The sequence below is a fragment of the Solanum tuberosum genome, unplaced genomic scaffold (genome assembly GCF_000226075.1).
Source record: "Solanum tuberosum cultivar DM 1-3 516 R44 unplaced genomic scaffold, SolTub_3.0 scf00126, whole genome shotgun sequence".
Taxonomy (NCBI): Eukaryota; Viridiplantae; Streptophyta; class Magnoliopsida; order Solanales; family Solanaceae; genus Solanum; species Solanum tuberosum.
Window position 1 is genome coordinate 361,968 of NW_006239051.1, and position 27,204 is coordinate 389,171.

Genomic DNA, 27,204 nt, shown 5'->3' on the forward strand with positions numbered 1-27,204 from the left:
AAAAAATTAAGAGATAATTTATCCATTTGTGTCTATTTTACCCTTGTTATTAAATACTATTCAATATCTAATACATTTTCGAAAGCATTAATTTCATACGTTCAAAGGATAATATAGTAATATTATTCATATTATTTATTGTTTCTTAAGATGTGTGTCAAATTAATAACGAAAAAATATTATTGGACGGTGGAAGTTCCATTGATTCAAGTTTATCAATTAAAACACACGTAACCAATTTTTTTACATTATCTTTTCCTTCTTTTTATAACCTCTTTTTAAATTACTTGCGTCCTAATTTAGACAAATTACGGTACATACCCAAAAAAAAAACGTTATTTTAATTTAATACTAATAAGAAACCTTTCAATACAAAAAGGATCATTTGCGGCCTTTAACTTTATCTCTTAAATTTATGATTTTCAACTCTTTGAATAAACAAAAAGTGATCAATAATATTTCTAAATCTGAAAAAAACAAAATTCGCAAGGCACAAGTTATATCTTATCATCAGATAAAAAGTTTTATTTCAGAATTGCAAATTTTCCGGTTTAAACTTTTGTTTTGTGAATAGCAAGACACAAATTATGCATTATAATACATAAGTTTAATTTCACAACTCACAATATCATATTCCATAGTTTTCTAAACTTTCGCCTTACAAATTATATACTACATAACTTATCTAAATTTTTGTCTTGCGAAACTAGTTTATAATTAAGGCATTTTGATTCATAAATTTTCATCAAAATGAGAAGCATGGATAAAAACAACCAATTTGAGGAGCAAAAATTAAAAATCACGATAATTTTAAAGGCTAAGGCGTTGTCCATTCAATATCCAATATTTATATTGGGACTTAACTAAACTCAAATTCACCCTCTCTCTGACTCTATTTATTTGTCTATTTTTTACTTGACACACCTATTAAGAAAATAATAATTGACATAGTGAGTACCATTTTACCCCTATTAATCAATAGAATTCAAAAATCAATTTACTTATTAAAGAAGTTTTACTTTTTTCAAAATTAATTAATTAAGAATATAATAGATAAAAAGAAAATGTCATTTCTTGATCGGTCAAATTGGACAAGTAAAAAGGGACGGAAAGAGTATTATATTACACGGCCTATTTCTGATTCACACTAATAAGGATACCCACTTACCATTTTGCGGGTCGGGTTTATAGATTTTAGTACCCAAAATTCGAAAACCCTAATAATCAACCAATAACTTCAACTGCTGTACAGAAACTGTGTCCAGGAAGGAATGGATGGTGTGGCGTCTCCATGGGACTTCAACTGGTATTTTCTCTTCATCTTACAACTAAGAAATCCTTATTATATCAAGAAAATGCTTTTGTGTTTATGTTATGTGAACAAATGTATATTAAAAGGATTTATTTATGCTCTTGCAATTTATTTTTCTTGGTTTTAATCACTCATTTCAACATACCCATATGGTTTTACTTGGTTCCTTATCAAAAAGACTTCTCCTTTTTAATGTTTTCTTCTTCTTTTTGGTGGTTAAGGGGTAGTAGATGAGGGGGTTAGCTGGTTTTCAAGTAATGGGTCATAGTAAAGCTATCTCTGTTATTTTTAATGTATTGAGACACTTGTAGAGAAGCTTGACAGTGAGCTAGGGCCTAGGAATGAACTTGTGGTCTCAAGACTCGCGTAAATTGAATGTTACGTATTAGCTTTGTTGGTGGAGAGTAGCTGGAAAGTCTCATACTGAATTGTCACTGAGAAAGCTTGTTAGTTCTCTTGTTTTATTGTTATATGCTAGCAGGTTTTTTCAACTGCAAGAGCAGAAATTTCAGGTTCCGGGACATCTTGTGTGTAATTGCCCTTCCTGATTTGTCTAATCTCTTCTTGATGCAACCCTATCTTCATATCTTCCTTTACTTAATGTATTCTATTGTTGCTTGTCCATTTTGTTGCTGTTCTTTTGTGAATTAATACTAAACAAAAAATACATCTCCGTCTACTGTTCCATTTGGCAATGAAATGGGACTTCATGCATTCTTAAACTCAAGAATCAGAACTGAAGAACAGAGTAGCAAATTTGTGACATCTAGGCCCTAGCAATAATGAGTTATACTCTATGTTAATGCACTTTTGATTTGTATTCCTTGGCGAAGGAGTGAATTTTATGAGGTATACTTTATGCAGCAACTTGGAAGTAGATCTTGGGTCTGAAGAAAATGCTCATATTGTCTATACTGCATTGGCTGTTGATAAGGAGGTATAGTGATACTGAGGTTTTTTATTCATTGTAGCATCTGTTTCAATTCACCAGTGCTCCAACTCTCGTACTATTAATAATTGCAGTTGCAGCCTGATAAAGTGAAGAGGCATATGTCTGTATCTAACGGGAAGCTTTCAGTGTGAGCACATGCTTCTACTCATTGAATTTATTCAAACCAGTTGATTTTTGCACTTTTGCATTTTGTTGATCCAACTGCTGTTAGTAGTCATTGTTTTCAATATTTTCTTATACGTTTGGGATATATATATATATATATATATATATATAAATGAGTGTGTGTGTGTGTACGTGTGTGTGTGTGTGTGTGTCTGATGGTAATTTATGGAAATCTTCATACTTCATCAAAATTTATATATATCTTCATATTGTAAAGGAACCCAAAAGTACAAGTTCTTAAGAACATAATTGTATTGTGCTAGTTGCTTAATTTTTACTCCTATCATTTATAGAAATCAAGCACTGATATGGCACTAGAGTTTTCTTTTGGATGATAAAAACAATGTTTTGGTTGCGTGCCTGAGCCATAAATTGACAGGTAACAGATGTAACTGTTCTTTGTGAACTCTTCCTTGTTTGCTGAAATATACTTGGCACCAGTCAGTTATCTTTATAACAAATTTCTTGGTCAAAGGAAACCTTGTTCAAAATGACGCTTCTTCCTCTGATTAGGAATGAAGAATATCACTCTTCTTTGCCGAAATTTCAGTTTTCTGAACTGTTCCTGATGTTTTACAGGAATTTTGAGGCTGTTGAAGCAAGATTTCTTCGTGCATCATTTAGTGCATTTGTAGATGTACTCACACTCACAACAAAAACCATTGAAGAATTTGGTCCAAAGAAGGAATAGAGACCTCTATTGAATATTTTTGGACATTGTTCATTTATTGATGTGCCATATACAGGAAGCCATTTCCTGTTTGTAATTGACAGTGGTATTCATTGCCAGCTGATAATTTAACTTCAGATTATATTCATCTTTAATTCTTTATAATTGATATCATGTACTCTGGAACTACAAGAAGCATTAAATGGAGTGCTTACTTTGGCCTAAACAAAGATGCTCAAGCAACCTCTTGCAACTCAAATCCTCGTATGATATAAAGCTAAAAACTGATATATAACATTTGGCATACAGCAAAGTTTTAGATGATATTCTCATTCCTCATGCTTCAAACATTCCATAAGAATTTCATCAATATGTTTTCGCTGTTTCAAAAGGCAAGGGTGAAAGAAAATGAGAGAATCAGAATTATTTAACTTATCAACAATTATGCATTATATCTACATATTGGAGAAGTGAGAACTATGAAGTTGGTTTACTGTCAAATGAGGAAATCATATTTTCAACTCAAATTTTGTCCAAACGGACACTATATTACTTCATGATCTGTCAAGACGATGTCCAGGACAACTAATCAAGTCTTTATAATTGTGTTTATAAACTGTCAATACATTGCCAAAATTTAATATACAATTGAGGAAAGGTAAGCAGTGCACTAATAAAAAAGCCTGTCCCTGATTTTCCGTGTAACAACTGGAGAAGCACTAATGCAATACAAGCAAAAGATCATGTTCCTGGTTTCCAGCTGCAAGTGCCACCACATCCACCCCTCCTTTAGTCACATTTTTCTTTGAACTTGTTCCTGTTAATATTCATCTATGTATGTATATAGCGTTTCATCTTTCTTTGATTTGCGTCGACTGAGCAAAGATTTAAGCAGACGTTTACTTTTGCTGGAATGTTGCTCAGGATCTTTGGTGTTTATATTGTCAGCATAAAGTCGCATTGAAGCTGATTTACGAGGCTCCGCAGCGTACTGCTCAAACACAATTTAACAGTTAAAAGAAAATAACTACAAGTCTAATATGAACAAGACAAGTTGCCGAATCTCAGGATAGAGGAGCATGATCTTATCAGCACTCAGCAGCAATTAAGAGTTATTAAGGCTGCTTCTGGATATTAACATATTAAGCAAATGAAAAATATATAGGATCCAGTAATTACCCGTCTCCCATTAGAAGGGTTTGGAGTAGTAGGCCGACTCTTATTTGGGGTGGTTGGCCTAGAACTTTTGGGGGTGGTTGTCCGACTAGCAAGAGATGCAGTTCGTAAAAGAGGAAACCGATGCGGTGAAACTGTCCGCTTGTCTGTTGGAACATTAAGCCAAAGTACAAAAAGAAGGATAAAATTAATCACAAGCAGCAATGAGACCAAGAAGGTGGAAAATTATACGCACTAAGATGCAAAGATATTATAATGCAAGAAAATGATGGAAAGAGACCTAATTCCTTTTTTGGTGTGGTTCCGGAGAACGAAAATTTTCCATACTGCTGAAGAAGACGTGGAGTAGGTGATGGGGAGAATCCTTTCCTGCAGTATATGAATCTCTACATAGTTATGCATGGTAAAACATAAAAGAAATCAGGTGGCTGGATACAACAAGAAGCAAGAAAAATTTACCCAGCTGCAGGTGGTGGAGTCTCTCTAATTGTTGCTCGCACAGCTGCATCAAAAGAAACCAGCTCCGGTCATATCATTTTTCACAAATATGTTAATGGAAACTCAAAAATTGAAGGCAATGCATAATATTCTACCATTTCTAAATTGATTCCAATCATCTTGATCGTCAAGACTACACCCTTGGTACTGTAACTTGGTAAGGTTACCACCATCCGCTGTCTCGCCAACTGGAAAAAAATTATCAAAAATAGTTGAATGTTCTAAGTTCTGACTTGAGAGCGACAAATACTGCTAAAGGAACAGATTTGAAAGATATACTGATGTGATGTAATCATAATTACCTGGTAATATATATCGCTTGTGATACTTAGGAGTATGAATAACCAATGATTGCTGCGACAGACCCTCATTATCAATGTACTCCTGGCATGTCTTTAGTCTCTACAAGAAAATCAGGTAAAATGAATAAGAACCAGAATAACACAAGCTACACCCTCACAACCAAGCACAAAGATAGTAACACAAGGGTGGATCAACAAGACTGTGATGCTGTTATTTTCAAGCGAGAATATCTGGGAGATGTAATCATATGTTCAGTATCAGAAATCTGCTTTAAGGCCATGGGTTAGGGGGCTTAGGGGTGGAATTTCCCAGGCATTGTGACTGTTTAAGTCAAAAATATATTGCTCCAATTATTGATCCATTTAGTAGAGCAACAAGATCAAATAGCCATATATCTACACAAATATGCTGGGTCTGAGTCATTCTCACAGTTGGCTCCAGCTCTAAATTCCAAATTAGGTCCAACAAGCCAAACAAGAAATAAGACAGAAATAGATTAACTAAATCCTGTATCCAATTCTTGAATTCCCAAAGAAAGCCTAATGAATTAGGATCACACCAACAATGTAAAACTGTAGAAAAGCCTCATAAATCATAACTAGTTTCACCATTTGTGTGTGTGTCAGTGCATTCACTTCACCGATAAAACATATTAGACATAGAATTCTTTGAACACAAAATATAAGTAAAATTGCAGGCATTTGATATGTTCAAGCATTGGATCTTCAGAAGGTGTTAGCATGTGGCAGTCTTAAGAGTATGACTACTACCTTTACAATACTTGAAAAAAACCGTAAAAGTTCATTTGCAAGGATTCTCAACAAATTATATTTCTTCAACCACATGGAACTTGATATGCATCTTGATTTCAGTTGTGGAGTTCATTCGATCAACCTATCTATAAGAAGTAATATTGTTACAAGATCTTCTATATTTGTGTGGTGAGGAGGGAGATCAAAGAAGTACACGTGTGTTTGGTATGAGGGAAAATGTTTTCCATTGAAAATCAAGTGAGTTTCTTACTTATTATCTAGTGTTTGACTGTTTGGTAAGTAAGCTAAAAAATATTATCCAAAGAACATTATGGAGCTAGGATGGGGTGGGATGGTCAAGGGGCATTGGGTGGGTGGGGACGAGACATGAACTTGGAATGTCACTTATGAAACTTTTTTTCTCTACTTCCATTATGGAAGTCGTTTCCAAAATATTTTTACCGACCAAACATGTAAAATTGGAAAACATTTTCTCCTCCATTTCATACACACGCTTAAAGTCACAAAGGTATTTTTCAACAAAGTTCAATATATGACACTAAAGAGAGTATTAGTCACACATGCGATTACTGATGGTCACTTTTTTTAGCACAACGCCATGGTTTATCAGATCAGAATTTAAATGATGGTCTTCATAAAGTTCTGATATCCAAAAAAGGAAAAGGTTATTACCTGCTCAATGCAAGAGATACGCAGCTCTGTTCCAGAAACTTCATCAACTTTTTCATCCAAGAGATCACTGACCTTATATGTCACAGAGCCTAAATGATCCACGGTGTTCACAAGTGCTTTAATAGCATACTCTTTCAACGTATCTACCACACTGTAAGAAGAGAAATATGTTAAAAGCCATACCAAACATGGAAAATGGAATTGAACTTTCCCACAAGTCCACAGATGACTCACACATCTTTTTGCTCATCATTAGAATAAGATAATTCAAAATATTCAGCTGCTGAGTAAAGTTGTTTCCTCAGATTCTTCAAATCCTGAAGAAACCAGTGCAAGTCAGAAAATATAATAGCAAGAAATTAAGTACCAAGTCAACAAAGAAGCAATTAAGAATCCAGATTCTTTACCTCTCCTTCGTTGACTAACTAGCAAGTTTCAAATCAAAGATTTCTAGAAATTCAGCAAAATGGTCAAAAGATATTTTCCATATGCAGCTTCCAAGTTTTGAAACATTGGAATCAAATATTCAGAATGAAAATAAAAGATGGTCATTTCTACAACTATCTCGAACCAAGAGACATAGCTTTCATGTTTCTAAGACCCTATTTTGAAGAAAAAAATACCAATTTTCAGCTCAGGAAAAGAGGTAGGTACCTTAAGACTATCGGAAAAGAGCATGCTTTGATGCATAGAAACCTCATCAAAGTTGGCAGGCTCTCTGGGAAAGGTCATTGTAGCTGGTGAATTTAGTGTCTCCATTGAGTTACTGGTAACCAATTCTTATCCTGTAACAACCATGATACCGACATTTCAAGGAAATGACAAGAAAAAAACTATAAACAAAACCAGTAACTGTTTGCCACTACAACCTTTAAAAATTCACTTCTGCAACAATTATTAGTTCAGCTAGAATTCAGAACACAACTACTACATTCCTGAAAAGCTGCTAAATGAATCAACAAACAGTTCACACCAGACAGAGACAATAGGAAAAAAACAAAGAAAGAACTATATCAGGATAATGCTTTACAATATCTCTTCAACTATACCAGAATAATCAAACCATTCATTTTGTCTGAAACTTAACAATTACACTCTTAACTTACACACATTCAGCACCCATAGTAAAAAAGACACTTCAAATAGCAAGAAACATGAAAAAGCTGCAATCTTTGAGTGAAAAAGGAGAATCCCACAATTAGGCAAACCCCAAAAAAGAAACTTCTACCCAAAATCAACAAGATCGCAGAGAACAACTGAACTCTATCACATTTTCCAAATTTGAAATCTTTATTTCATTAACCAACCAAATAGAGCAAACCCCAAAACCAAAAACTAAAAAAGAACTCAAAAAAAAGAACCCAACCTGAGATTTTTTACTTTTTTTCACCTAGTAGAGCAAAGAAACCGACACCCACTTCAACATTGAAGCTATATAACACAAAAATGAGTTTGTTGAAAGAGAAATGAGGGAAAATAAATAGGCCCCCCAATTGAAGAGACCAATATAAGTTGTTGGTAACAAAAGAATTTGACTAAACAAAAGGGAAAAAGACAAAGAAGGATTTTTTTTGTTGAGAAATTGATAATGGCAAAGGAGTAGAAGTGGGGAGAGAGAAGAAAATGGGGACAGCCGTTCATCAAGGCGAGCACGTCTTCAAGAATTTCAAAAGGTAGGGGGATTTTGGAGAATATTAATAGATTGTGTACTGATTTGGGAAACAGAAAAACAATATAGGGTCATTCTTGCAAAAACATAAAAAATTAAAAATCCTCTTTCTAATCATTACTACAACGTTTGCTTTTATTTAGTGGATCATGTCGTCCTCGTGTTTATTCTTTAATCTTATAATAGGTTTAAATTTATGTGACAACATTTGATCTGAAATAGATTTGTATATCGATGAGTTTGGTTCGATTTTGAAGTGTATCAATTTAATATATTGGTTATTGATTTATAGACATGTTGAATCATTATAGAATCATTTAAGATATTGGCTTATCGATTATTGGTATAATCGTTAAGATTTGACACACAAAAATACATTGAAAATTACTTAGAAATAGGTTGATAAGCTAAATGAAATGTGCGCAAATTGCTCAAAAGCAAACACTGTCACATGGTAGAATAACCAAGACTTTGAAACAATTAAAAAAAAAATATGAAACTAAATGAGCCAAGGACTTTATATGCCGAATGGTATGAATATAATTTATTAACTTACTATCAAGTTATTAGTTGACCCGTCAAGAAATCTCAAACCGTTAAGAACTTATAATTCGATAATAAAAAAAATTAAAATTATTATCAAAATCGCTAAATCAATAACTCATTATTAATTCGGGTTATCGATTTTGGTTCGATTTGAACAGATCTAATTTGATATAAATAAATTAAAATTAGAATTATTTTTTAAGAATAAAAATTAGGTTAAATTAAAATGACATGGTATCTATTATAACTTTAAAATGATAGCTCTTCATTTCTATTTATGTCTTTTAGTTTGGTTCCTTATTGAGTATATATAAATAATTTAATAAAGAAAGAGACTGTTTTTTATATTTGTAACAGAAGTTCAAATATGGAGGAATATTTTGTGGCTATAAAAGAGGAGAAAAATGATGAGCATATCCCTTATAATATATAGTTTATATAAAAGAAAATGATCATGTAATTTCATTTTATTTTTGTATGTTATTTTAAATTTGTTATGTATAAAAATAAAAATAATTTTAGAAGGAGTATAAAATCAATTGACCCACAAAAACTATCTGATAAAAAATTGTTTTCTTGAAAATCCAGTTAATTTCTAACTTATTTTTTTATATTTGATTGGTGAGTGAAAAATATTTTCTATTAACCATTTGTTTTGTAGCAAAATCAACTAATACTGATAGACTAGATGGGAATTTGGGCATGCAAAGTGAAAGCAAATAGGAGTAATTAATTATTAATAAAACACTTAAATGTTTCACTTTATGTTGAAATCTTTATTCTACTGTCAATAATCACACTTGGTTTTACTTAATTTAGTCATACACTTCAAAAGAAATTACAAAGACGTTTTGATCAATAATAGTAACAAACTGGTCGTCACTTTGGGAGGATTCTCCGGCGACTGTCACATCGGAGAAGTTGAAATTTTTTTCAGACATTAGAGTTTATTTCCTTTTCTGTTAGTTTGTTTTCTTCTTCCTGTAGTTTACTTTGTTTCGTTGTTTCCAATCGGGCCATTTTTGGACCCAATTGGTATTGATTTATGTTTTTTAATAAAGCTGTGGACTTGGTCCACATTTAAACTAAAAAAGAAGAGTGTAATATCACAGTGAAATAATTTTAGGATGGATGATAATATATAAGTATATAGATAGAAATATTATTTTTAATAAATCCTTGACTTTAAGAAAGCAAATCAGAGCACATATAGAAAAAAAAAATGACTATGAAAGTAAAAAAGTCATAACAAATACTAATATTTAAAAAAATTACATAGCATTTTCTAAAAGAAAGGAATAATGACAACAATTAGAGAATATGATTTAAATGTTAAGTAACAAAAAAAATACAATAATCAAAGTATAATTTAATTTATTAAGATGAATTATAAGTTGGACTAAATTTGAAAATAACTCCATTTCTCGAAAGGCATTAGACCTTTTTAACGAGCCAAAATTTCTTTCGTCGCTCACTTTTACTTGTCCATTTGAATTTGCATGTTCTTTAAGAAATAATGATTGATATGAGTATTTTGTCATAATGTATATATTAATTGATCTTAGAAAATGATTTGAGGAATAACTAATTATGTTTAGGATAAAGATGAAAAAAATAATTATATTTTTTTGATATGTTAAAAATAATAAATGAAAATGAAATGTATTTTTAAAATAAATGACAAATGAAAATAAACCGATAAAAGTATCTCTTTTCTTTTTATTACGTTCCTATTAAATATTAATGAACGTATAACTTTTCTATTTATTTTGGAGTAGTTATCAATTATTTATTGGGAAAATAACTTGATTTATGAGATCTGATATGAGAATTTCGATAGAACAGAACAAATAATATTCTTTTTAAAAATTAAAAGAATTTATCTTCGTACTATAATTTATTGTTTGCCTATAAACATGACTAGACATGTTGTGTGTGGTAGCTAAAAGTAAAATCTGGTATTTTTTCCAAAATTTGGAACATTTCTAAACTTCGATATCGTTTCGATTTTATCGAGTATCCTTAAATTGATTAATTAGTTAAAATTTAACTCACGTGTTTTTTCTTCCAGCTCTCACCTTATCAAGAGGATCAATAATATTTCCACTTACCATTCAACGTAATCCAAATCATCAACCTATCGATTGATGCCAAGACTCGTATATAATGTTAATGTCTATGAAAAATTTAATTGAAATAATATATATCATTTAATTAATATAATAAAAAGGAGCACTATCTATAAATAATGTATGGCAGTGGGTGAACTAAAATATTATACTTCCGATTGTTGATATCACTTTCAAAAAGTTTGGTCAAAACACTAAGTTGTAACTAATTTTAATAACTAATAGAAGTGATTATGATTAAGCCAAAGTGTGTATAAATAATATGAATAAAGTTTTTGGCTAAACTATGTAAAGTCATTTTAGTACTCCCTCCGTCCCTATTTACTTGTCCATATTTCCTTTTTTAGTTGTCCCTATTTAGTTGTCCATTTTGACAAATCAAGAAAGGACAACAAATTTTTTCCTATTATACCCTTATTTACACTTCTTGAAAATTGTAAAAGTGTATGTTGTTTCCCTCAAATTTATTTCACTTGAATTCAAATAAGTGGTTGTAATTTTGAAGTGAAAAGTTGTCATAAGGGTAAAATTGTAACTTCACTGTGCTAATCATTGTTGCCTTAATCTGTGTGCCATTTCTAAAGTGGACAACTAAAAAGGGACGGAGGGAGTATGTTTCCCTCAAATTTATTTCACTTGAATTCAAATAAGTGGTTGTAATTTTGAAGTGAAAAGTTGTCATAAGGGTAAAATTGTAACTTTACTGTGCTAATCATTGTTGCCTTAATCTGTGTGTCATTTCTAAAGTGGACAACTAAAAAGGACGGAGGGAGTATATAGTAAATAAATCAATTATGCCGTGAATGGTGGAGGTCCCACAAGAAAGACTCCAAAATTGCTTTTTTTTTTTCTTGTCATGCCACCAAACCAAAAGTCAAAATTAGCAACCAAATTTTATTGTGCTTTCTTTGTCCCTACATCCCATTTGAGTAATGCGTTGATATGAAAAATAGTGTAAGAACACAGTTGATTACAACAACTACGGCCAGTTGAATATTCTATAATGTCTTATCAAAGTATTAATTAGGTCTATTTAAAATTGGATCGAAATTGATAATTTGATTTTTTTTTTAAATAATTAATTTATGGGTAATGGGTTATTAATTAAACGGTTTAAATAATGGTTTTGGTTTTTCTTTATATTGGATTATTTGTTTGAGGTTTTTTTCTCAACGGGTTAACTGATAAATCGATAGTAAATTAATAAATTATGTTTATACCATTCAGTATATAAAGTCATTGACTTAAGATTTAGTTTTGTATTTTTATTTCTGATAATCTCAAGTTTTAATTATTCTATAATGTGTTAGTGTTGCTTTTGAGCAAGATGCAATCTATCAACTTTCAATCATTATTTTTTGTGTCAATCTTAACGGTTAAACGATAACCGAACCAGATAACGATTAATAACCAATAAATCGATAAGTCAATATTTAAATGGTCCTATAACGATTTAACATGTCTACAAATCAATAATTAATAAGTCGGACTGATAAACTTCAAAACCGAACCGACCAATATGCAACCCCTAAATATCAATACTCGAATTAAAGGGTAATATGATGTATCCAATGTGGAATTTTACCAAAATGTCAACACTCAAAAATATCAAAACAGCACCGTCCAGACACCATTAGGTCACCAACTCACCACTATACTCGACAACTACCATTTCAGTGCAACGTGAAATTCAGATTTAGTCGAGCTTCAATGCGAAGTACTGAATACGAGTGAGAAAAAGAAGAAGAGGAAAACCAGAAATATAGGCCATATTCATGAAAACTTGCAAAATCTGGGTTTGGGGCCTAATTTCTGGGCCTAAATTTATTGGACAGGTCTTGATGGATGGCAGCAAAGAAAAGCCCATTACAGAACCCTAAACACAAGGGTGAGCAGATAAACATAAATGTATTTCGTGAGCGCATTTGAGTTCATTAATTGTGTTCATAATTATTCCTAATTATACTCTCCTCCTACTTGTTAGTAGGAGTAATTGTTTTTGTAACTTCCATTCTACGTTAATCCCAATATGTTGACTCCATTCACTATTATCCATACATCATTCTTCAATTCGAAAGTTTTTCAAATTATAATAATCTCAGATTTTTCAGAACTCACAAATACGTTTCTCCTTCTTCTGATACATAGCAAACAAGACACGAATTATGTGTCAGATACATAACTATAAACCATATTCATACTAATTTAGGTTTGAAATAATTGGGGTTATGTATCAACAATAACATTTGTACAAGATACATCGTACACTAACAATATTGTAATGTAGAGTATCTGATAGAGGTGGAGTGATATATCCGGGATGTTAAGAAAGAGAAGGAAAAGGAGGATTTTTGTAATTAATTCAAATGATAAAAAATTTTTAGAGATTATTTTTCTTAAACGTATATATATATTACCCTCAGTAATAATCTAATATTTAGAAACATAAAATGGAAACTAGTAGATGCATTTGTTGAATTTAACTTCTATAATGATAATGTAAAATCTTATTTTTACACCATCAAATTATCAAAAAAGTAATTACAGATAATTATCCATAGTAAATGAAACTAATAAGTAGAAAAATATCTCATAGGTAACTTTCTACAAGTTAAAATTCACTAACAACATAAATTTTCATATAGAATATATCTATGTATATAAGTTAAGTTTTGTTTACATTCATTTTTTTACTTAAAAAACAACAACTGAAATGGGAGACAGGCGACTTTTATCACTAAACAAAACAAGAAAAATCTATTTCAATTTAACGATGGATTAGCAATGAGTTATCAAAAAATAGTTTTAGCTACAACTATTTAGCGATAAATTTTGTGGATAAATCCTTTATTAAATGTTCTTTTTTTTTTAGTCAAATAAAATTATGAACCTCATTTTAGATAAGCATGCATGCATCGATTAATATTGCTAAGTGTAAACACACACACATCGAAATCACACGCATACATACTGTATGTGGTGTATGTAGATGAAATTTAGAATGAATAGTGCATTAATTAGTGTCCCACAATTAATCATGTAATTATCAAAAACAATTAATAGGCACATTTTTTACACTAATTCATATTTAAAAGCCGTGCGCATTAATCAAAATCCATAATTTCTATACATTGTAACTCCCATAATCCTCTCGCACGAACTCCAAATTAATTAATTACTTCCATTTCCCAATTTATATATATACACACCCCTCATTGGCCTTTTCAATTAATTTTTTATAAAACTCTCTACATAAAAAAATAAAAAAAAAATCTTCCAAATATGGATGTGAAATCTCAAGTACTTGATGTTCTAAAGATGGAAAATCAGAATGATCACTTTGATTGGTTGTATTCTGAAGAAGAATACCCTCCTTCCACCTTCGGGTAAGTAGCATAAACGTAGCAAGTTAACTATTATGTTCGCGATCTTTTGTTATAACTATTTGGTATATAGTACATTTTTTGCTAGGCTCGGCTAATCTAGAAATAAAATATTAGAGGACATTCTTGATAAGAAGGTCACGATAGGCGAATTTCAAAGCTATAGTTCTGTTTACATGTTCAACAAAATTCAGTAGTGTTGATCAAATGTTGTACTTGTATTTAAAATTTTAATTTATTCAAAACGTAGTAAACTATTTTTTCTTAATATGTATTGTACATTTTTTGGAGCTATGTCTTTTCTTCTCTTTTTTTTTAGTACTCCCATTTGAGGGTGGCGCTGTCAACATGATTTTTTTCTGGTTGCGTCTTTCTTTTATATATTTATTAATTCTTGATTAAAAATTAATGTATTGTTCTTTTTTTTTTTTTTTATCAATAGAACATGGCAACGAGATTCAAGATTGTCCAATGGAGGCTTATTGAACTTTGAATTTGATCCATTTCAATTACCCAATGATCTCAAAAACAACCACTTGCCATATTTTGGGCTTGTAGAGTTTGAAGAAATATGCCAAGATTTGGGCTCATTTGACTTGAAATTACTACCATCACCATTTCAAGAAGACAATAATACCCTCATTATTCATGATGCAAATTTCAATGCCATGCCTCTGAACGTGGCACATGACCCTTTAGGCGAATCTCAGGTTACTACTCCTGCTTTTTATGAAATTCGTGGTGATTCGATGGATATTATTCAGAAGCGGAATAATAATATGAGGAATAAGAAGAGCGATACGTTGGAATTGGAAGAAATACAAAGGTATTTTCATGTACCAATAACAAAAGCAGCAAAAGAGTTGAGAGTTGGATTGACAGTGTTGAAGAAAAGATGTAGGGAACTTAATATAATGAGATGGCCTCATCGTAAACTTAAGAGCTTGCAAACTCTAATTCATAGCGTTAAGGTACGTGCTTAATTTTGTCTATGTACGTTTTTTCTTTAACTAATAAGTATAAATATGATTAATTAGAACTAATTAAGAGTTAATTAGAGCCCTATTCATATCATGTTTACTTTATTGGTTGTGGACCATATATACTCCTTATAATATGTTATTCTTAATAATTGTATTAGTAGTACCCTAGATTCGTATATATATAGAACAACATATAAGTTATTATACTGGTATATCTATCATATATTTGAGTATCCAATACTTTTTCCAATAATTACATTTTTGATTCGCGGATTTGATATAAATTATTGGGAAAAAGGACAAATATATCTCGAACTATTGTAAATGATATGCAGATATCCTTCGTCATACTTTTAGGACATTGGTGCCCTGCTGTCTAAAAACTAGAGCATATATATCATTTATACTAACAGACATACACGTGTCATAATCTTATCCACAGATCTGACATTTACGTGTCCCTATTTAGTCTTCCGTTATAGTGAATAGAGAAAGTTGGTATATATAACATCTGAAAGTGTAACGCTATTTGATGCAGGAAATGGGACTTACAAGTGAAGTGGAAATGCTGGAAGAGCATCAAAGGATGGTTGAGAGAGTGCCTGAAATGGAACTAACTGATAGAACAAAGAAGCTAAGACAAGCATGTTTCAAGGCTAATTACAAGAAAAGAAGGGCTTCCATGGCCATGGCTGCTGATTTTTATTAATTTCATTTCCTTAATTTCCCATAGGGCTTATTAGCTAGATTTCTTTAGTTTACCATAGGCTAGAATTTCATAAGCACAATTAGTAGTAATGTAGGTATATGATCAATGTCTAAATCTAGCCATGTGGCATTGATTATTTATCTTAACAATCTTTTCCCCTTTTGGTTGTGATCTTAATACAAAAAGTCTTGCTAAGAATTTCCCTTCAAGTCTCCATAACTACTTTTTTGTTTTAATTTATACAACATAGTTTGATTTTGTTACTATTGTTGTGATTGTCATGTATTTTTTTTCAATTGTATTTTAGTTACTTCTTTTTTGGGTGGGATTATTTGTTCTTGCCAAGAGAGTACGTATCATAAACAATATTTCCACCTCTGAAGTAGGTGTACAATATTTTATCCTCCCCCAAATTTCATTTTTTGAAAATACATTTGGTATAGTACTGTTGTTTGATTCTGCAAAATGTATAAAAAAAAAATAGATCTTTTGAAACTTGAGTTTTTAACATGTTATTCCCTCTCTATCTTTTGAAACTTGAGTTTTTAAAATTGTATCAAGTATCTTTTGAAAAGATGAGTTTTTGATTCCACATTAATATTTGTTTCAAAAGATACTATTCCCTCTGCAAAAATAGTTGTTTAAAATTGCTTGTTAATTTACAAAATCAAAATAGAATTAATTACGTTTTTTCACTTTATCCTTGCAATTAATTCTTTTTTTAAGGTGTAAATAAATTTGTAAATATTCATAAAAGTTTTCTTATTTATGATTTCTCAAGAGCGTAAAAGAGAAAGTGAACAACTAATACGAAGAAATAGTTATTATATTTATATAGTTATAAAAAAAATTATTTCTACTTAGGTAACTTGTGAATATGAATTAAGTTAATACTTTATGTACAAATACAAGTCCAAATATAATTAAAAAATGTATACTTGCATTTGAAAGACTTCTCAAAGTTTATACAGTGCATGTATAAATGTTAATTTCATTGCGTAAGTGCTCAGTAGAAATAGTAGATAAGTTCACATGGCGTATACAACCTATATATACATAATCAAGTTCCAAGTACATTGCACCTAAATACAGATTAGTAATTCCATGAACTAATTATAATCAACCAAGTACATAATAATAAAGTCATTATAGATAATTGACTCAATTTATAATTAATCCATGTTAATTAAAAGTGAGAAATAATTATAGGATAAAATTTTCCTTATATTCATATAATATATAGCTCATATAGCTCTTTTGTTTTTTGGTCGTCTCCATCTCCATGGAACCACTTGCTTAAAGCTTTCGTAAATTCCTCCCTGTAAATCAATACACAATAATTAATATATATTTATTATAAACAGATTATAATTGATTAGCCACTCAAGCAAAACAAAAATTCAGTCATGCTACGATAAACAAATTGAAATGAATAAAATATATTTTTTTGGTACTGATTTGACTTACTACTATAATATAAGTAAAAGTGACTGTTAATATTGAATTCCTAGCTAACATCTTAGGCTAGAATTTCGTCTTAATCTGTCGCTAAATAGTTAATAGTATGTTTTAAAAATTAGCGATTTACAAATTTTTATTGTCTAGCGAGAGAAGTTACTTGTCTTTTTTTCTTCTTTTTTGCACCTTGACTAATTTCACGATATATGTGTCACCTCCCACCAACAACATGTATCAGGTTACTCTGTCCACCAAGGCTAGGACAGATGAGAAGAATTCTGTCTTTTTTCTTTGGGGCAGTAAGATGAAAGAAGAATACATTTTCCTTTTCTAATGCTAATAATTAATTAACTTACATACATAATTTAGGCCAAGATTAAGAAAGGGTATTAAAGGAAACTTACCAAGAGATTAGAATTGTTACGAGAGAAATTGAAGAAGCTTCCTTTCCTTGTAAACCTTAAGAATTTCTTTTGATGTGTATCAAAATCATAAGCACTTGAAGTAGAACAATTAAGAGGACCTGAAAAGTCGAAACTACCCTTGTCAACAACTCCTCTATTATTATCATTATTCTCCTTCAAGTTTTCCCATCTCCATGATCCCATCATAATATTTTCCTTATTATTACCACTCCTAATCTCTTCTTTCTTCTCAAGAGATGCTTCGTCAATCGACGAAAAACACCTCCCCACGTTACAAGGACCGTCCAGCACGGTCGTTGGGGAGGGCGTATTAGTAATTTTACCTTCTTCATTCAACAACAATGTTAACCTTGGTGGCAAGTCTAGACACCTTGCTGTTTTGGACTTTGTAACTTTTGGTTTTCCTGGTGCTTCTTCCCATTGAAATGGAATTGTAAGTGTTGGATGAAGTGGTGGAGTTGCATATGTAGTACTACTAGCTAGTACATGATTGTTGTTATTATTCATGATGTTGTTTCTAATTGGTTTGTTTGGAAGTTTAGATAAAGAAAGTTTTGGAGTAGAATATGAAGAAGAATTAGTAGTACTTGTATGATCATCATGATGAATATGAGAGGCCATATTGTAGAAAATTTTACAATTTTTTTTTTGATGTCACAATTCCAAACTCTTCACTCACTTCATGTTATATATTTTGTATAAAATTAAATGTGTAAGCATGAAAAATGAGGGGTTGTAAAAACGCTCCTCTTATCTGGCGCTTCTTATTCACGAGTAACGGATATATATATTGATATTTCGTTGAAGATTAGCTTAATCCTAACTATAAGGGTATGGGGCCATTTAATATTATTAATTACTCGTTCAGTCTCAAATTATCTGTCATGATTCCCAAATGCATAACACAAGCATGCATGTCCTTTGAGTGTCCACATATAATTATAGGACACGTGTGTTTATTTGTGCATACCCAAAGTTGAAGGACATATATATCAGATAAGATCAAATTTAAAGGTATATTTATGTATTACATCTTTAATTTCTGAAAACAATCTCAAATTATGTTAAAAATTTAAGATAAAATTAATTATTTTTTTCACAATCTATTCTAATTAAGGAGTATTTTATTAAGCAATATGTAAAAGAAAGATACGACAAATAACACTGAAAAGAAGTATTTAAAGATGAGTGGGGCCAATTTTTAAGATGTTGAATTAGTCATAAGCAAAACAAAGAATTGATAACGACTTTCAACGGTCACATAATGACTTACTCATCAGTCGGTAATGAAGATCAACCGTTCAGTTTATATTATATAGTTATTTATTAAACAAAAGAAAATTATAAATATAATATTATTATATATAATATATAATATAGATTATTTAAGAGGGTTATGAAAAGGTCATGGAGGTAAGGTTTGGTATAACGGTGAAAAAGAAACATTCAAATGGCATTCAATTTTTTGCCGGCAATGTTAAGATGATCATATGACACGAAAGATGATTTTCTAAGAAATGTTTTGATATATATAAAAAAAATTCTTACGTGTTTGATGAAATAAACATATGATTTTATTGTAATATAAATATATAATTTAGACAAAAATTATGAGGTCATTTGGTAATTGATTTGGAGATGAGTTATGCAAGTATATTAAATTCTGCATAAATAATACTTCATGTTTGATAACTTGTTAGGGGGTAAATTATTCATGTAAAATTAATATGGTATTTGAATTGCAATTTAGAAATCGCATAACCAATACTCTCTTTGTCCAACAATACTTATTTACTATTGACTTTGCATATATCCTTTTGAATATACAATGTCTTGAAAAATGTAACAGAGAAATGACTACAATTAATGAAAAAAGGTAAATTAGGAACTAAAATAAAATTATCAATTGATTTCATAAAGTGGACAAGTACTATTATTGTACATCCCAAAATAGTATAATGGACAACTATAGTTGAACGGAGGGAATACATGTATAAATTATGAGGAAATCTAAATATAATTTTATGCAAGATAAAAGATAGAATAAGTATGAAAAATTAAATCCTTCCTAAAACTTAGAAATTGACTCTATAATATATAAATTTAGATTTAATCGAACCTCAATGCAACCATCAAAAAAACACATAAAGAATACCGAAAAAAGTGTTGCAAAAAGAAGGGACAAAAGAAGATGGCTTAAGCCATAGAGGACATTCATTCCCACATGGGATGACCAGAAATATCTTAATTTGACTAATCAATTCATTAAGGAGTAATTAATATGGTTTGGTCACATCTCAGTTTAATTTCTGCTGCCACAACAAAATATCTGTGCCGTTAATTAAATTCTAATCCAACTTAATTAAGTTTGAAAAACTTAATTTGGTTTAGTTTTTCCAGAAAATCGAATTACATACAGAGGCTCCAACTATATGAGAATTAATTCTCTCGATATTTTGTACTCTTTTATATTTCGAGTAATAAAAATTGTTACAGGATGTTGGTCATGAAGCAATTAAATGCATGTTACTCTTAGGTCCATGTTCATTTATTATAGTCGACCCCAAGAAGAAAATATTGGTCACAACAACCCTACCTAGATGCAGACTATATGAAGGCCATTAAGTCTCCAAATTATTTGGTTAAGTGAGAGTATAAATTTTACTTTATTTTATGACTTTTAAGGTAAAAATTATTTGATTTATTATATATCAGGTGCGAATAAGTATTTTTCATGACCAAACCTTTTACTATTGTTTTCCTTTGCTCATTTTTGGGTCATTCACAAAATCGCTGATTTATGAGAGTCGTATACTTTCTTCATTTCAAAATAAGTGTCATCTTAAAAATTCAAGACAAAAATTAGTATGTTTTTTCCCAGTATATCCGTATACTCCGTGTGCAATTTTCAAGAGACATTTATTACATAATAAATCGTTTAGTAAACTATATATTATATTTATTAATTTTTTAATATACGTAATATTTGTTAAGATGACACTTATTTTTTAAGTGAATGAGTATATCTAATTGTTCGGCTAAATAAGGAAACATGTTAAAGACTTCCACCTACAATTTAGTAGTTGCTTTCTCTAGGATAGGAAAGACAACCAAATCAAACTAATTTGACGGCTATTAATTACTCTATCAGTTTATTAGGTTCAATTTTACTTGTTCAGTTTAAAAAGTCATTTTAACTTATATTATCCTTATGGATAAGTGTTATTCATTTTCTCAATATTTAGATGATTTATAATAATTCTGTGTGACGTAGGAGTGTGTCAAGTCAACGTGAACAAGTAAATATTGACAGGCCGGAGGAAGTAACAATTTTACAGATATAAGAGTTGAAGTGTTATCATTCATGTAATATTTGAAAAATGTTGCAGAACATATCAACAAGATTATAGCAAGTCAATAATGTTTTTCTTAAAAGGACCATGATTTCATATGTAAAAAAGGCAAAGGAGAAATGAATATTGACAAGATTATTTGAAAGATTTACATATCCACATTACATGAACCAAAAAAGTATAGCAATGTTAGTTTTCTTGTTGCAATATCGTAAACTTTCTATAATAAGGTTAGCTTTGTGAGTTGATTTCTCAGTTAATTTTAAGTTATCTCAGAAAGTCACTTTCATTGTTGAAGGCAATACAATCGAGAAGAAAAATGACTTTCTGAAATAATAATAACTATTAGTTGACTGATCAACTATGAGTAATCAACCCATCGCTTTACCCCTGCCTGTCCTCATCGAAATGAACGTTTAAATTTGTCATTTGAAGACAAATTAATGAGTAATTCCTCATGTTATATATTATGATCATGTTCAGAAGTAAATCCAAGAGATTCATGCACAAGTTGTACCCCCTCTAGGCGGAATTCGTTTATTTAGAAAACTATGTAAAGCAAAAATTAACAATGGCTGAATATAAGTGAAACACTGATACTGTTATAGATGATGCAGCAACTCTCTATGTACGCGAATTATTGGAATTTATACTTGTAGGATATTTACATGTATATCCGGGACTGGATTAATGATTTGGTTCCATAAAACTGAAGACATTCTTTGAATAAGCTGCTGCACCATGTAAATTTTCTGTCTCAAGTTAAGATAAGAAGACCTGGAAAGTACCTTAAGGCTTAAGGCTAACAAGATTCTGCGTCTGTGAGCACTATCTCTTGAAATATGTGATGCCATCACAGGCCAAAGTTCCTTCAAGATCACCTATAATTCGAGATACACGAACTTCAAGGCCTCTCTGAACTTCTCTAAAGAGAGTTCTAATGCCATCAGCAAACCGTTTGACATCAAAGCTTGCTGGTGTATCAAGTTCTTCTGCAGCTACGACAAATCCAGAAGCAATTTTTGTTTGGACTTCCATCAATTTTTGCCCTGTTGCAACTATGTATCTTTGTAATTGAAATGTTTCTTCAAGAAAGTGCTCAAGCATCTTAGTTTCTTCCTTCGTTTTTCGTATAACTGAACCTTCACAATTTACATTCAGGTCATTCTCATGCTGCATATTACACAACAAGAGGTCATTAGCATTGATGAGTCGAGCAACAAAATAGATCATTTTTCAAGTTAAGAATAATACTTAGTAAGAAACATACCATCCGCTTGCATAGATCATCGATTTTCCCCTGAAGGGACTCGTAACGAGCAACTTGTTTATTCAGTAAAGACATCAACGCACGGAATCCTCTAGTGCCAGATCGTCCATTATCATTGTTTTCACTATTTCCAGCAGGTTCTTGTTTGCCTCTCAACCTCTCAAGCATGACAAATTGTTGAGTCAGCCTCTTGATTTTGTATGAAACTCCAAGAGCATGTAAATCCATCCTCCACAGTGACTTGTTTTTCTTAATTTCGCTATCACATTCTGAAGTTGATGTTTCAGCATTCCGAGCATCCTCTGTGCTGAAGTGTTCTGCCTTAGAAGCATTCGGATGTGACACTCCATCTTTCGCCTCACCAATCTCCTTTGTAGGAGACTGTAGAGTCAAAATTATGTCTTTTTGTGGGTTATTTGTTCTGGTCTCAACTTTTCTTCCATTTTTTACCTTTTGAGAGGTTTCCTCAGGATGGTTCTTTGTTTCTTGCTCTTTCTCACCTGGCTTTGTCTTTATAAGTGTCACGTTGGACCAAACTGTATGATTGGTTTTGTCCTGCTCTTTTGGACAAGCATTTGCATTGGATTTCTGGGAATCAGGAAGGTGAAAATATTCCGCGAGTTGCTGTTTGAGAGATTGTACTTCTACTTCTCGATTCAATAGCAATGCATCCAACTTCATATTATCTTGCCGGAGCTGAGCTAGATCATGGTCCAGCACTTCAATATGTGACTGCAACCTCTTTGACTCAAGTTCCATACTGAGTAGGCGCCATCGAAAAGCTTCTAACCTCTCATCTTTGAGTCTCAGTTGTTCTGCAAAAGCATCCAGCTCCAGATGATGCCTGTGCTCAACTGCAACACTGTACTTTTCAGCCTCTGATCGAACCCAATTCTCCAAGTGCTCAACATCATCTGTGAGTACTGCACAGAAGATTGAAGTGAACACAAGAAATAACATAATAAATAAACAGAATGACAACTCCATATATTGAAATTCTGTACAATGGAAAGTAGGAAACATATTATCACTAATCAAGATTGATGAATATGCTATGAATAAACATGTGTATCGCGAATATATTATCACTAATTAAGATTGATGAATATGCTATTAACAAAACATGTGAATCGCAAATATGGTCTTACTTTCTTCTTCAGCATCCTCAGCCAAGAATTTATCAGGAACATGAGGAAATAGTTCTGGCTCTTTTGTACCCCCAGGTTGCTCGTCGAGAAGATAATCAGCCTTCTGTGATCTACTTTTTCCAGTTGGTAGCATCATTGCACTTGAAAGCATCCCTTTCCCACTGGCAACAACCTCCAACTTCGGATTCATACGTTTGTACAGCATATTTCTCAATGAATGTCTCTCATACCTAGACTCTGAAGCTGTCTTCCATCTCTCAGTCTCTAGCTCAGCTTGCTTTCTCTTGGCTTTTGATAATTTGATCTCCTTTAAAAGCATTTGTTTCTCTGTTGTATCCAATTTGGATTTCCTCAGCATAGCTGACAAAATCTGTTCTTTCTGTTCCAAATCCTTGCGCATTTTGACTAGCTCCATCGATAGTTTTTGGGTCATCAAGATAGCCTGCTCCTTTTGCTCAAGTACCGAATTAACCTCTTGCTTTGCTGCTTCAGCTTGTCTGAGCGCACGCCCCATCTCCGCTTCAAGCTGCCGCTGATTAGACACCAATTCAATGAATGCAGTCTTGTGTTTGGAGATCTCATTAGAGTGCCTTTGAGCATCAAATTTAGCAGTGTTCCTCAATTCTTCTGCTATAGAATCAGCCTTTTTCAGCTTTTCTTCAAGATCATGACGCGCTTTCCCTTCGTCCTCAATGATCTTATCTTTCGACTGCACAACCACTTTACTCTCCTCCAATTTGCTATCCAATTCAGCAATAAGGGTGTCCTTGTGCTTCTCAACAACTCTCAACTCATTCATAAAAGCACCAATTTGCTGCCTAAGTTTCTTCCTCTCATTAAACCAACACTGCTCTTGTGCTGCATATATGCACACAACTTTCTCATTTGCTTTAGCATCCTCCCTTCTTAACCCCTTCAGTTCGTCGATTTTTTTCTCTGCATTCGCTAACTTAAGTAACAATCCAGACTTTTCATTTCTTGCTTCATCCCTCTGAACTCTCCACACAAGCAACCCCAAAAGATGAGCACTTCCTTGAAGCATCTTATTTCTCACTTCTAACAAATTCTCATCACATTTTTCGGGCTCCGGTAAGAGCCCAAGAGCAACAAATGCACAAGAAACACCAAAGTAAATTGGACATAAGCTCTCCCTTCTCCCTTCTGATGTAATCAAACAGGAACTTAAGACACCCTTTTCATCCATTACTCAATTAACCTTCTCTCCCTTGAGAAGAAAAAAAAAGTGTCAGAATTCAGAAACTCATCAGGGCATTTGCCTAAACATAAGCCACTCCTTAATTATCATTTCAAAAGTATCACCTCCTCACTAAAAATTTAGGGGAAAAGGGATATTTAGAAGAAAAAATCAAGATAACAAAAGAAGGAAAAGGACCCCTTTAAGTTACAAACACAAACAAAAAAAGGTCCCAGATTTCATTTTAGTTCAAGAGGTGGAGTTTGGAAGAACATAAAACATGATAAAGTGAAAGAGACAAGAGCAACTTCTTGTGGTCCAAGCTAAATACTGGAAAATAAACAAAAGGAAAAAAAAAAAAACAATCTTATTATCATGTATCAAGAATCTGAAATCACATTCTTAAAAAGCTACCACTAAACACTTGCCAAATGCAGAAACTTTACTACTGTATAACATCAAGATTCAAGAAAACAGTAAACTTACAAATCAAGAAGACTTCTTCTTCAGCTGGAAAAAACCAAAAAAAAGAACCCCCACAATTCTGAGCTAACATTAATGGCTTAGAGGACAAAAAACAACTCCAGTAATTGAATCAGAGCAGAATTGGCAGTACCATCTCTGTTTATCCAAATATAATCTGACAGAAAATGCCAAAGGCATGAACTTTAACATTTGTTGAGTCTGCAAAATCAGTTAAAAAAAGCTCTGCCAGCATAACTGAGCAAAAGAATATAAATCAAGAATTCTGTTCCCTGGTTTTCAGTGAAAAATAAAAAAGGTGACCCCAAAAAAGCCCCACTTTGGGTACCCTTTTGCTCCCCTTATTTTCTTCTTCAGTTTATGGACTCTAAAATAAAAAGAGGAAGCAAAAAAGCTAGATTTTTGGGAAGCTTGTCACCATTAATATTAAAGAAATTTAGATGGCAAATTAATAGAGATCTCAATTAAATACATAAAAACTACATCTTTATCTTAGCTTGCAGGCCCACAATATATTGCATATTGCCAGGGTGTCTTGGCTGTACATACATGTATGCTCACGACAATAATAACATACTCACTGAAATTATCTTATAAGTGAGATCTGAAAAGTATAAAGCGCGTAGGATCACAATTGTGTTTTTCTTTTTTATCTTTTTTAATATCTTTTCTTTGACTTTGTGAATCTTTAAAATATATTTCAACCTATATTGTTCAGATTTATGAAAAATATCACTATTTGATAAAAATTTGGCAGCATCTCTTTTGAGAGTCCAAGCAACACAAGTTTTTAACACTTCGGAAAACAAAGATCTCGCCTAGGAATGAAAATAAAAACTTATGGTAGAGAACATTTCTCTCTTTATTACATTTTACTAGTGCAATTTAAATTAATCGAACTAATAACTTTCAAATATTGTGTGCATAACTAAAAAAACTCATAAAAACATTTTCCTTGATTTCGATTAATCAAGTAGTTAGAGTGTTTGACTTTAGCATACTGACTTTTATTATGTCACCCACTCTAATAATATAAGTTGTATGTCACTTCTTACTAATAAAAATATATATGCGCCACATAAAGCTTACAGAAATTAAGGTAAACCAAAGAAATCAGTGCTTTTTTAATTAATTTTCTTCTATACTACTATTAGATTGCTTATTCATTATTGTAGGCAAAAGGTCCAAAGAGTAACTACATTGGGACCCTAATAAAAAATAATTCTCCATAGTTTTAATTTGCAGAATTAAAAACAGCAAATTCCACCAGAGCCATTCATGATTTTCTTATTGAAGAGTGACAATGATGTGTATGTAAACATAAAAGAAGAATGATGAATTTGGTTTGTTCATTAAATGTTCATGTACCAATTGATGTTGATCAATTTCTAAGGGGGCATTAAAGATTATACCCAAAACAATGCAAATTATTTAAACCTATTTCAATTCATCATCAAATTCATGATGAAGCCACACACAAAAAAAAAAATAAAAAAAAATCTAGGTACTCATGGGTCCAGCCAACTCTACACACACCAAAAAAAAAAAAAATGTCGAGGTTGAGAATTAAAGATCATTATCTATAATTTATGTTGCTTGAGCTTTCTAAAAATGCTAGTATAACTGTCAAAAGTCAGGATCATGATCTAAAATTTATGTTGCTTGAACTTTCTAAAAATATTGAAACAAGTGTATTAAATCCTACAAAATTACATTAATTACTTTTAGAGTATCCGATACACGCCATCTACGCCTTTTTGGGAAGTCCAAGTAATTCTTGTTCTCCCTTAGCCACTACATTTGAGACTTTCATTGTATTAATTGGTTTCAATAGCCATAATATTGCACATTGAAAAAAAAAACTTATATATAATTATGTATAAAGTAAGTTTCTAATGAAAGAATATTAGAAAATTAATTGATCACTGTTTT

The 27,204-nt window shown here is 31.6% G+C and overlaps 4 protein-coding genes across 6 annotated transcripts; 1 reads left to right on the plus strand and 3 right to left on the minus strand.

Moving 5' to 3' along the window:
• The first annotated feature begins 1,205 nt into the window (after window positions 1-1,205).
• On the plus strand, window positions 1,206-3,329 carry LOC102598177 (uncharacterized). 2 transcript variants are annotated; one of them, XM_015310125.1, is made up of 4 exons: window positions 1,206-1,306; window positions 2,146-2,249; window positions 2,336-2,391; window positions 3,009-3,329. In XM_015310125.1, exons 1-4 carry the CDS (start codon window positions 1,276-1,278, stop codon window positions 3,118-3,120), a joined length of 303 nt encoding a protein of 100 aa, XP_015165611.1. In that variant the 5' UTR covers window positions 1,206-1,275; the 3' UTR covers window positions 3,121-3,329. The 2 variants fall into 2 exon arrangements, with proteins under 2 accessions (XP_015165611.1, XP_006350529.1); XM_006350467.2 differs by having other exon boundaries at window positions 2,177-2,249.
• Window positions 3,330-3,613: 284 nt separating this feature from the next.
• Window positions 3,614-8,176, minus strand: LOC102598514 (protein ABIL3). Of its 2 annotated transcripts, none has more exons than XM_006350468.2 (10): window positions 7,888-8,176; window positions 7,176-7,306; window positions 6,756-6,838; window positions 6,522-6,672; window positions 5,076-5,175; window positions 4,869-4,961; window positions 4,735-4,777; window positions 4,556-4,644; window positions 4,279-4,421; window positions 3,614-4,090 (listed from the first exon to the last, which is right to left on the minus strand). In XM_006350468.2, exons 2-10 carry the CDS (start codon window positions 7,278-7,280, stop codon window positions 3,920-3,922), a joined length of 978 nt encoding a protein of 325 aa, XP_006350530.1. In that variant the 5' UTR covers window positions 7,281-7,306; window positions 7,888-8,176; the 3' UTR covers window positions 3,614-3,919. The 2 variants fall into 2 exon arrangements, with proteins under 2 accessions (XP_006350530.1, XP_006350531.1); XM_006350469.2 differs by lacking the exon at window positions 7,888-8,176 and adding an exon at window positions 7,391-7,475.
• Window positions 8,177-16,893: 8,717 nt separating this feature from the next.
• Window positions 16,894-18,563, minus strand: LOC102599067 (uncharacterized protein At4g00950). The gene is made up of 2 exons (XM_006350470.2): window positions 17,803-18,563; window positions 16,894-17,259 (listed from the first exon to the last, which is right to left on the minus strand). Exons 1-2 carry the CDS (start codon window positions 18,442-18,444, stop codon window positions 17,185-17,187), a joined length of 717 nt encoding a protein of 238 aa, XP_006350532.1. The 5' UTR covers window positions 18,445-18,563; the 3' UTR covers window positions 16,894-17,184.
• A 3,057-nt stretch (window positions 18,564-21,620) lies between these two features.
• On the minus strand, window positions 21,621-25,729 carry LOC102599392 (nucleoprotein TPR). Its single transcript, XM_006350471.2, has 4 exons — window positions 25,276-25,729; window positions 23,595-24,819; window positions 22,447-23,369; window positions 21,621-22,349 (listed from the first exon to the last, which is right to left on the minus strand). Exons 2-4 carry the CDS (start codon window positions 24,796-24,798, stop codon window positions 22,005-22,007), a joined length of 2,472 nt encoding a protein of 823 aa, XP_006350533.1. The 5' UTR covers window positions 24,799-24,819; window positions 25,276-25,729; the 3' UTR covers window positions 21,621-22,004.
• Window positions 25,730-27,204: the final 1,475 nt, after the last annotated feature.